This window comes from Perca flavescens, chromosome 13 (assembly GCF_004354835.1).
Source record: "Perca flavescens isolate YP-PL-M2 chromosome 13, PFLA_1.0, whole genome shotgun sequence".
In the NCBI taxonomy this organism is placed as follows: domain Eukaryota; kingdom Metazoa; phylum Chordata; class Actinopteri; order Perciformes; family Percidae; genus Perca; species Perca flavescens.
In genome coordinates, this window is record NC_041343.1 from 20,408,125 (window position 1) to 20,420,486 (window position 12,362).

General features: G+C 38.5%; 1 protein-coding gene across 1 annotated transcript in view; it reads left to right on the forward strand.

Annotated features, from left to right (window-relative positions):
* The first annotated feature begins 2,713 nt into the window (after positions 1-2,713).
* The window catches only part of nsg2 (neuronal vesicle trafficking associated 2), a 37,592-nt gene continuing 27,943 nt past the window's right edge, over positions 2,714-12,362 (forward strand). Inside the window, exons 1-2 of the mRNA XM_028595714.1 lie at positions 2,714-3,108; positions 3,509-3,684. Of these exons, the coding sequence (XP_028451515.1) occupies positions 3,556-3,684 (129 nt within the window). The 5' untranslated portion in view covers positions 2,714-3,108; positions 3,509-3,555. The remainder of the gene's footprint in view (positions 3,109-3,508; positions 3,685-12,362) is intronic.

Genomic DNA, 12,362 nt, shown 5'->3' on the forward strand with positions numbered 1-12,362 from the left:
ATGAAAGTGTGATCATTAGTCATTCATTCTTGATAATTACAGTATAATTTTCTTTTTAAAAACTGATGATAATTTGTTTAAAGGTATTGTCGATGGGTTAAGATTTTCATGTACTGTGACTTGTTTTTCGACATACTACACTATGACTTTTTTTTATCAATTATTTTGACATACTATACCATGATATTTTTATCACTGTTTTCCAACATACTGAGTACCCAGGGCCCAACATACATACATGACTTTGTTATCACCTTTTTCGATATACTATACTGTGATTCTTTTGTAACATTCTTTACTATGACTTTTTTCGACATACTACACTATGACTTGCTTTAATACATCTTTTGGACTTTTTTATGCTATCACTGTTTTCAAAATAAATTATTTTGTGGCACAGTGGCATAGTGGTTAGTACAGCTCCAACAGGTAGTTGCATACTCTGACCCAGGGTTGATTCCCAGTCCAGCTTGGCATTTTTCATAATGTTTTTTCGAAATACAATACTGTGACTTTTTTATGACTTTTTTTTGACATACTATACTATGACTGTTTTCAACATAAATTAGCTGGTGGAACAGTAGCTCCAACAGACAACCAGAATGTAATCACTGCAGACTTTGACTCAGGTTTGATTCCCAGTCCAGGCTAAACCTTTTTTGACATACAATACAATGACCTTTTATCACTTTTTTCAACATACTATTCTATCACGATTTTTTAAATACTATACTTAGACTTTTTTGGACATACTATACTATCATATTTTTGGATATACTATATCATGACTTTATAATTACTTTTTTTGGATATACTATATTATGACTTTTTATCACTTTTTTAAAATACTAATCTATGACTTTTTATCACTTTTTTGGACATTCTATACTATGACTTTTTTTGACATACTATGATAAGACTTTTTATCACTTTTTTAGACATGCTATACTACGAGTTTTTCCGACCTAAGAAAAAAGTCCTAAAGTCATAGTATAGTATATACTATACTATGACTACTATGACTATGACTTTTCTCAACATCCTATACCATAACTTTTTTCTTAGGATTGTTGGTGGGATGTTAGGCCTTACTTAATAGGACTACTTATACATGAAAGGGAGAATGACATGCAGCAAAGGGCTGTAGGTCAGAATTTAACCGGCAGCCACTTCGGCAAGGACTGAGCCTCTGCACACAGGGCACACACTCTACCAGGTGAGCTACTTTTTTTAATCACTTTTTGACAGACTATGTTATGACTTTTTTTTATCTCTTTTTTCGACATACTATACTATTACTTTTTTATGACTTTGTCATACTATAATTAGACTTTTTTCGTCATACTATACAATGACTTTTTCATGACTTCGTTAGACATACCATTCTAATTCTTTTTGATGGCCTTTTACGAAATGCTGTACTATGACTTTTTTTCAACATACTATACTGTGACTTTTCCAATATGTTATACAATTAATTTTTAATCACTTTTTTCGGCATAGTATAGCTACTATGACTTTTTTATAAATTTTTCCGACGTACAATTGGACTTTTTTATCACTTTTTTTCCGACATGCTATACTAAGACTTTTTATTATTTTTTTTCCGATAAACTATACTGTGACTTTTTATCACTTTTTTTGACAAATCTATACTACGACTTTTCAACATGGTATACTATGACTTTTCTTTAAAAAACTTAATTCACTATCATTCAACATTTTAATGAAATTTGTACTAATTTAACCATTCACACTTTTCCAACTGTTTTCACTTCTTACGCAATAATGCCAGCAATCCAGTTTAGCTTTAGCAGTTTAGCTTTTCAGCATTCAGAAGCATTTACAGGACAAACGTCACAGATCCTGAAGGACTACTTTTTTGAAAAATAGGGTCATGGAACAGAGATAGAGAAAGAAGGGATTTTCTTTCGGAAATATCTTTTTTTTTTTAATTATCTTTTTTGTAATGTTGCATTTACTAGCCTTTTTGATTATTTGAGCATGTCTTATTTGCTTTTATAAATGATTTATTTATTTATTTATCAGACAAATCTGCCTAACCACTATAATTACTACAGAGAACCAACTTATCTTAATGAAGCATATCTGTTTCCCACAGAACCAAGTGGTGTAGGCTACTGTTAGTCGGATTATTGATGTAGGTTTTTAGATTCCCTAAAATTTGACTGTGTGTCACTCCTTTAACCACCAGGTGGCGCTTTACGACCAAAGAACCAATATGAGTTCCACGTGGTTTTCATCTGCTTTTATATACTGTGGGAAATATTGATCTAATCTATTATCCTAGGATTTAGTTTTCTCCCTTCAAATGGATTTTCTATGATTACTGAGACATTGGGATCTATGTTAATCGATTAATAGTTAATCGAGGCACACATAATCGATTCTGAATTATTAACCTTATTGTTTGGGAATAAAGTAGCCTAATTGTAGGTCATTTTTTAAGCATTATGCTGAAGTTTACTGTTCTCTAATTGAATTCTGGCTTACTTTGAGCTGTCGCAGGCTAGGATACATGCACATATTTGGGCTATTGATAATAGAACAACTTCTCTAATTCATTTATCAAAATAAAACAGAAATAAAAGTACTTTTGCAACGTAGCCTATACCGTGACACAATAATTTACCAGGCTACAGCCTGAATGCTTTAATTGTTATGTAGACTAGACATAAATGCAGTAGATGTGCTTCCACCTTGTCAGCTCAGGTAGGCTACAGGAGACAGGAGTTTACAAGCATCCCAGAAAGGCAACATTAATTCGGATTCCACTTTAGTCAAACAAACGAGACTGCCGGAAAAAAAATCCCCCTAGTGGCAGCTCCAGCGGCTGGGTGTAGCAGCGCGGCGAAGAGGAGGCTGTGTTTGGATTAGGGGGTTGGGCTGCCTGCTGCTAGGAAATCTGCCGCCAGACATCCAGCTTGTCTCCGGCGGTGCAGCGTTGCTTTCCCGCATCCTCAGCAGCATTGACACCGCAGAGCAGCCTCCAGCCTCACCTGCTCCTCATCCGTGCTCCCCTCCGCCTCTGTCAGACACAAACACTGCCGCAGCACACAGGAGACGGACACACAAGGACGGTCAGCTGTAAGTTACTGTTTTTACTGCTTTTTTGTGATGGAGAAAGGTGGAGAAGATGATATAGACGGAGGTTTGTTTTTCTTTCTGGTTCCTGCTAAATAAAGTCCGAGATACGTTTACATTGCAAACAAATGTGCTTTTTTTTTTGGAGTGTTTTGCTGCTCTTATCGTTCACAAATTAATCGCATGCCCCGAATTTGATTCCGCAAAACAAAACATTTGATAACATTTACCCGTAGGCTATGTAGTGTGTGCTTTAAGGAAGGCTATAATAAAGTTAAAATCTCAATATTTAATCTCCTGTTACACTAGAATCTTCTCCATCAAATAGCCTGTGTCTGCCAGCTTTTATTGACCTGAAAGGCTGAGGTAAAACCCATCCTTTCTCAACACCTCCTCTATTCAGGAGCAGTCTTCAGGGAAATAAAGGGAATATATATAAGGCGGTGAAAGATGGTGAAACTGGGGAGTAATCTTCAAGACAAAGGGGCCAAACCTGTGAGCGTGGAGGACGGCTTTCAGAATGTGCCTCTCATCACTCCACTGGATGTCGGCAGTCTCCAGAGCCAAGCACCTGACAAGGTGAGAGACTAACGCCTGGTTGTGTTTGTGGGAGTCTGTGAAAAACAGAGTTTCCTGCTTGTTTGTGCATGTTTCTACTAAGTCAATGTTGTTGACCTGTCCTCAAACCCTCTTATGCTGAATAACCCCCCCCTTAAAAAAAAAAACCACAGACATATATACACACACCCAGTCACACACCCACCCTTTCATTCATTCACAAATTCATTCATCTCAGCTCTTACCCAGCCGTGTCCTTTGTTTTCCAGCTGAGATTAGGAGACAGATTTGGTGCCAGACAGACTGTCATTTATCATCTCGACATCCCATAGTAACTGCACCGCAGCTCGTTAATCCAGTTACCATGGTGGCAGCGCAAAGTGGAGAGTCTGATTGGTGTTTTTATGGGGTCGGGACAGAGAGCTGACCTGATTGCAAATTATAAAAATGAATGGAATTAGACAACAGGCATGCTCATATGAACGTTTCATTATGCATCAGTCGCGTGATAGTTTTGGCTCGTTTCAAGACCATGGTTACATTGTGATGATTTCATTTTGCAGCTATATGAACCCATAATTCTACCCTAAACTACCGATCAATTACCCACAGGACACCAAGATGAAATGATCTCTGACGTGATTTATTAACTCACCTTATTAGATGTCAGAAGGATTATTGACAGACAACATTATTCAAACCAATACATTCTTCCAATGGAAAATGGAAAACACAACACTCAATGGAAATGCTATTGACTCTTCAAGCCTTTAGTTATACTTCGTTAATAGTCAGCATTATCTGTAGTTTCATTGGACACGTAAGAACTGTTGGATGGAGACAGGCTATAGCCATTTCAACCTGCTTACAGTCTTTATGCTAAGCTAAGCTAACTGCTCCTGGCTCCAGCTACTGTACTTATTTACCAGATATAGACATGAAGGGTTTTGGACTGTTGCTCTGACAAACAAGTTGTTAAAGATGCCCGTTCAGGCTGTGCAAATCTGTCATTTTTCGAATGAATTTCTTACACATTATAGACAATGATCAGTTGCCTCATCAAAACCATATTTTTACAGATGTATTGAAAAGAAAACATAGTAGAAGTTTTTTTAAACAAATCCTACACCTCTGCCCATTCTATCATAAAAAACGAGCGAGAAAGAGAAAGGCTTTCCTTCTTTCAATAAAACACTTTGGAGCGATCCCTGGGAAAAAAAGTAAAGCATTACATATATTTGTGGGACCTTGAAAATGCAGCAAATTTAAGAGGGCAAAAGCCTTTTACAGCATTGTGTACAAGGTCCTAGAAATATGGACCCAAGTTATCTGCCTGGCCTTTAAAAATCATGAAAATGTCTGTATTTTGAGATGAATCTCTTCAAGTGGTTTTATTGTCGAGAATTTACTAAAAACCCAAAATTGGATGGCCATTTATGCTGCTGCAGACAGAAACACACGGTACAGCCGGAACCTTCACTGAGTATTCTGCTGAGGGAGGCACAATCTTGTTTAATTTGATATACCTGTTGTTAACTGTCTTGTCATTCACTGCACTCTTACAAACACACACGCAGAACACACATGCTGGCATGCTTGCTGAAGCCTTCCTCGAGCCCGGTAGATGTTATACCTACTTCCCTTCTTAAAAATGTCCTCGGGTCTGTTAGTACTTGTTTACTTTCTATAATCAACCACTGTTTGCAAACCGGTTGTGTCCCATTGTATTTCAAACATGCAGTGGTTCAGCCACTTTTAAAGAAAACAAATCTGGATCCCTCAATTCCCGCAAACTATAGGCCAATCCCCAAGACGCCTTTTATCTCCAAAATTTTAGAAAAGGTTGTAGCTAATCAACTCTCTGCTGTTTTAACCACTCATAATATTCTAGACCCATTTCAATCAGGCTTCCGTCAGAAACACTCTACAGAAACTGCTCTTCTTAGAGTATCTAATGATCTAATGATGTCTTCTGATGCGGGGAAATGTTCTGTTCTGGTACTGTTGGACCTTAGCGCAGCGTTTGATACTGTGGATCACTCCATTTTACTTGACAGACTTAAGCACTGGGTTGGGATCTCTGGGAGCGCCTTGGACTGGTTCACCTCCTATCTCACAGATAGAACCTATTCAGTGTCACTAGGCCCCTATTCCTCTGAAAACGCGGCTCTATCCTGTGGGGTACCACAGGGCTCTGTGTTGGGTCCAATTTTATTTACATTGTATATGCTTCCCCTAGGCCACTTAATTAGGCAATTTGGAGATATAAGTTATCATTTCTACGCTGATGACATCCAGCTGTATGTCTCTTTTAAGCCGGAGGAAATCAACAAAGTGTCTGCATTGCTTAATTGCTTGTCCTCCATTAAGGATTGGTTGGCAAACAATTTCTTGCAGCTTAATGAGGCTAAGACCGAAGTCCTTATTGTCGCTCTGGATACTACAGCCTCCAAAGTTATTAATCTTCTGGGGTTCCTTTCTTCAGTGGTACAGTCCAATCTTAGAAACCTTGGTGTTATATTTGATCAGAATATGTTTCTTGAACAACATGTCAGGTCTCTGTCCCGTACATGTTTCTTCCAACTGAGAAACATTTCTAAACTCAGGACCATGGTATCACAAGGGGAACTTGAGATGATCATTCATGGTTTTGTTTCATCACGACTTGATTATTGTAACTCTATTTTCACCTGTCTTAGCAAGTCATCCCAGGAACGTCTGCAACTAGTGCAAAATTCTGCTGCTAGGCTGTTGAACAGGTCTAACAGAATGTCACACATCACTCCTGTGTTATCCATGTTACATTGGCTTCCAATAAAGTTCAGGATCCAATTTAAGGTTCTAGTTCTGACATATAAAGCATTGCATGGTCAGGCGCCTGTTTATATCTCTGACCTGCTCCAGCCATACATCACTACCAGGTCACTCAGGTCCACTAACCAGGGACTACTGATGGTCCCTCGCACTCGTTTAAAGACTAAAGGTGACCGTTCTTTCGAAGTGGTAGCTCCGACCTTGTGGAACGCTCTTCCTGTTAACTTACGTTCTGCAATCTCGGTTGACGCTTTTAGAAAGCATTTGAAAACATACTTGTTCCAAATGGCTTTTGTCTCATGTTTGTAATTTTGTTTTTTTTTTAACCCTCAATCAAACTGCATTTATTGTTGCTTGTTTATTTTCTGTTTTGGATTTTAATGTTTTTTAATCAAATGTCTTTTGTGTGAAGCACTTTGTGACTCTGTCTGTGAAAGGTGCTATATCAAATAAATTACTTACTTACTTACTTAATGTGTGTGTGTGTGTGTGTGTGCACAATGCATGCATGTGAGCATGTTTGTGTGTGAGTGGCAAGTTGTTTCTGTTAGCAGCCTCCAGTTCCTAACATGACATTCATAGAGCTGTCAGACATTTATGATTAAATCAGTCCCACTAGACTCGAGAACATCGCTATGTACTGTAGCTGAAGCTGCCGCCATAGCACACACACACACACACACACACACACACACACACACACACACACACACACACACACACACACACACACACACACACACACACACACACACACACACACACACACACACACACACACACACACACACACACACACACACACACACACACACACACACACACATATACATTGCTGTATACTGTGTGATTACTCAAGTGTATTTTACTGATTTCCTGAACAGGTAGAAAGACAGAGAGAATAAGCTGAGTGGAGAATGAGCTCCTGCGATATACCAGCGAGTTATTGTCATTGACATTTGAAAGGAAAAGTGGTCAGAGAAGAAGGCTCGCTGTTTGTTGATCAGTGGATTTTTACATGCCTTCGGGAAACGCACACACAAAGATTGCTATTGCTTGTTGCTTTTGGACACACTTTGCTGACAGCTGATGTAGATTTTGTATGCTGCTCACTTGCTTACATAACTAAAGAAATTGTCAGTTCAGCCGCTGAATAAGCTGATTTAAGTTGTCCACACTTACAAGCATTAATAAAAAAAAAAAGAAAAATACAAATTGACTGTACAACTCCCACACAAATCCATATAAAACAAATTATGGGTTGTTTTTATATGAAATTTTGTGGGACTTGTAATGGTCAATTTGCTGTTACTGTAAATGCTGTTACAAAATCTTTGAATTTGTCTCCAGCAGTGCAAGAATTTGTCTTCCTGGCAGGTGATGCATGAACGCAACAGAGGGCAAGAGAAATAATAATGAAATCTTTAATTAGACATCAGAGCGTGGGAGGTGTTGATGATGGCTATCATTGTTAATGCAATGGGTATTCTGCTGTTCTGTTATTGTCTTTTTGGGGCCAGTTTTCAGTATCCCTTTGTAATCCTGCTTTAAATTTAAAATCCTTAAACTGTTTCTTTTTTGGCCACTTGGGGAAGTGGAAAGAAGTTGTGAACCCTACCATTTTGTCACATTGTTTTTTTAATATTTATTATAGCCACTTAAAGGTACAATATGTAACATTTCTGCATTAAAATGTCTAAAAATGACTATACCTATGTTATATATTTTGTTGAGTGGTGTACTTACACTATCCTAAATGTTTCCAACAACGTTCAAACCCAGAGAAATCTGTTATTTTATTTTAATGAGACGTTCCGTTTCAGATGGTACGTTCAGAGTAATCGCAAATCATACAATCTCACAGAAAGAATAACACTCAGTAACTGTTATACAGCTTGCTTTCTGCCACACAGTATCATTTTGTCTGGTCACCTAGCTACCCGTCAGCTAACTAACGTTAGCTACCAATACAAATCAAATCAAGAAAACGTAATTATGTGGGGGAAACTGCAGCTATTTTATCAGAATGACATGAATAGACGTTACTAAACGTAACAAGGATAAAACTGTAATGAATAAACCTATCCGTGAACAGATCTATTTTAATCAGCAATTGTATTAAACTAACTCCCATAATGCCACTACAAGTCCGTGTTTACATCCATTGTTTTGATTGAGAGACCCCTAGCGGCAGAAAATTACATATTGTACGTTTAAAGGACAATGGCAGTCTTGTAGGAAGCCATACGCTTTGTGTGGATTTGTATCACTAAAAATATGGTACACCAATAACATCTTTGTGATGAAAATCTCTATGTTCTCGTAAGGTTGTTGTTTTTGCCACCTGCCCCGCCCAGAAAGAGTTGATTTTTAATCAGCTTTTATCAATCTTTCAGAATCTGACCTGTGACCAGTTTTGTTATCTCTGTCCTTTATAAGTAAAGCCAGATTTATTATGACCTGACTAGTACCCCAGATCAGCAGTGCGCGATTCTGAGCAGCTTTACAAATACAACCCCAGCTGTTTTCACCCTGATCTTGCCTGATGACTATGTGACCTCCCCGAGTACAGGGTTACCCGCGGATATTTGCAGGGGCGATGTGCAGTCACAGCGAAGTTCATACCGAACGGACGCACACACCCACACGTGGCCTGCAGAGGCTGAGGCATTAGAGAGGTAATAGATTTGATTCCATCTGGGCAGGGACACGTCACAGCTACCAATGGGTCACCAATATCTTGATTGGATTGCTGGTTTGAAAAAAAACAACAACAACCAGAGGAGGGTGGAGAGACTCACAGACAGACAGAGATTTTCTTTCTGCTTGTTTTTGTTTTTGAGAACAAAGCTGAGGTACAGAGACCTGCTTCAAAGACAGACATATAACCATTCTCTTTTCCTGTCCAACATGTCCCCTTACACACCCTCATCTTTTTCTTATTTCTCTCCTCAGTTCCTTTGGAGCAGCTTTTAAGTCTCATTCATTCCTTACGCCTTTGTGTTCTCATCCTCATGAATTAGGGAGGAATTCCTGGGAGCAGGAATGCTCAGTCAGCAATGTTCAATCAGCAATAGATCAATGAATGATTTCTTACGTGCTGTGATGATGTAAGGTCTTGTAACCAGATGGGCCAGCATCCAAGTTTAATTTGACAAATGATCACGAATTATACATAAGCGATTTGTAAATGTATCTGTCTGGCTGTGCAAAGAGGCTGTGAGAGTAACTGTGACTTTTGAATGCAACCAAATATTAATGACTCAATAGCATGTTAATGAAAAAGAAAGCCTGCACACTAATAGAGCCTGTTAGCTTTGGTGAATTAAATGTCAGGCTTTGTAACAGGTAATGTAAAGCTTTTTTTTTTTTAGATTAGTTTTACATTTTGTATTTAACCATTAAATCTAAAGTACAGGTAACTGTTCAGTTAAACCCTCAGTTCTGTAAATGAACGAAATTCTGTACATGAAAATCGGGCCAGTAGTTTTTCCGTAATCCTGCTGACAGACAAAGTAACAGACAAACCGAAAAGAAAACATAACCTCCCTGGCGGAGGTAATGAAAAGTAACGAAAAACAGCATGCATCTTGTGCCTTCATACTCTTGTACTGTATATACTGGTTAATCCAACAGTGCTGCCTGTTGGTTGGACCATTGGGTTTCAGTCCTGCTGCTCTGCTGGTTTTTATTCTAGCTGTGTAGATAGAACACACCTCGGATGCCAGAGGAATGCAAATAACTGCTCTTACTTACCTGGGTGAAGAGAACCAGCAGGACTTATTCTAAATGACCAACACAGGAGAGAGCCCAATGATTTATTTTGTAGCTTTTCATTTTTAAGCTGCTATAAATATTTTCATATGAACAGATCAAATCACTACATGTATGTAAAAAAAAAAGTGTTGCTTGTAGTGACAAACCCACAAAGCATTATCACCTAACTCTGCAGTTCTAAAATCACTAAAAACTTGCTCTAAGCCATCAGGCCAGCACCAGATGGTGGACAGACACAGGTAGTGACTAGCTGATGGACATAGTTGAGCATTTAGAAAAACCTGTATTTTGTGTTTCTAACATGTAAGAACAGGATTCCAAATATCCAAATAAATAAAATCTTATTTTATTTCATGTCTGCAGGGGTGTGGGTGGCAATTTTATATGAATTTCATTAATTGTTTTATTCACAAGAAAAGACCAAAACAAACATGTCAGTAAAAAAAATGTCTGCAGCTGCCTTCCGCACTGAAACCTCACCAAAGACCAACTCTTCCGCAGCTCAGTCTTTGGGGATGAGAAATGAAACAGCAATCATAGTGATAACAGATCTGAGGAATAACATTCTGGAGAAGATGGGGAGTAAAGACATTTTTTGACAGCTCTTCCACAGGGAAAATCAAATCTAAAAAAATACTGTGATTGGAGACAGAAGGATGGAGAGAGATAGAGCAAGAGAGAGAGAGTGTGTGAGAGCGAGAAAGAGAGAGAAAGTGTGAGAGAGAGAGAGAGAGAGAAAGAGAGAAAGAGAGAGAGAGAGAGAGAGAGAGAGAGAGAGAGAGAGAGAGTTGCTGGCTGAGTTTGATGAGCTAAAACTGCCTTTTCTGAAATGTACTTTTCGCTACTTCTTTGTGTGTCTTTCATTCTCTCATTAATTCGCTCAAATATAAAACGAAAACATTAAAAGCCATGAAGTGATTTTTAAACTAAACATACAATATGTCACATCCTGCTGACTTCAAAAACATCCTGTGTGGCAGCAGTTATTTCATTACACTAAAAACAAATGCTTTTGCCCTTTGCTCATTGCAATTATTCAGTAAGCTTGCCCCAACAAAAGAAGTGCTGTATATATAGTTGAGAAAATTACACAATAAATCGCAGGCTGTCTTATAGAGTCCAACCCAATTCATCCTGTGGGGAATATGAATGTCTGTGCCAAATTTAATTGAAATCCATCCCATAGTTGTCAATCTGCTGGTGTAGTGCCAGAGGAAAAGTCAGGGCATTGGGATTTTGGTACTTGGAGGATTTTCTTAATAACACTTAATAAGATATTTCACCTGACTGACCAACATTGCCATCCTTAAAAGCCACTGGCTAAAATATAAACTACACATAAATGAATTATCAAGAGAAATCACAAATGAAAAATGAGCTGCTACCTCTGTGGAATCATAAGTAAGCAAGTTGTAATTACATTTTCAGTCATCATATCACCACTGTTAATGGCTGCATCGTTCATGTGATGTTTTTTGTTTTGTTTTTTTACATCAAGCTTTGTTAAACGAGATTTAATTGTTCATACATTTATGGTTTCGCACAGAGTAGTTGGACCTGTCTAATCAGAGAAGGTAGCACTATGTTCAGTAGATTCCTAGCTGCTGCTGATAGCTTAAGGGCTGTGTATGAGGCAACATTGACTGATAGCCACGTCATTAGGTAATGTGAAATAAAAAGGAGAGGTACAGGAGGGGAGAGAGTAATGAAGCAACATGAAGCGCTGCTGTGTTTGAACCTGGAGGCCCTGAGCAGGCTATTGTGAAATGGGTCAGAGAAAGAGAAAGTTTAGGCAAAATTGAGACATTAGTAAGGACTGTGGTGTTTGGTGTTGCTGCGCTGAAAGCCACCAGGCTTCAGAGCCTCAGGGGTCCAATGCATGTTTTCAGTGCACCTACTGCGGCCTTCAACTCTTAGATAAAGGCTTTCTAGAGCCAACTGACAGCTTTGTTATTTAGATTGTGGAACCCGTTTGTGAGCACAGCAGTTTCTGGCTTTGTCTCGAAGTGAAGGAGAGCCGCTCAGAAGCAGCACAATTAGCCACAAGGACACTGAGACATTGTTCTCTTTCTCTTCTTCCACCTCTTTTCCGCCTTGTCATTTGTACA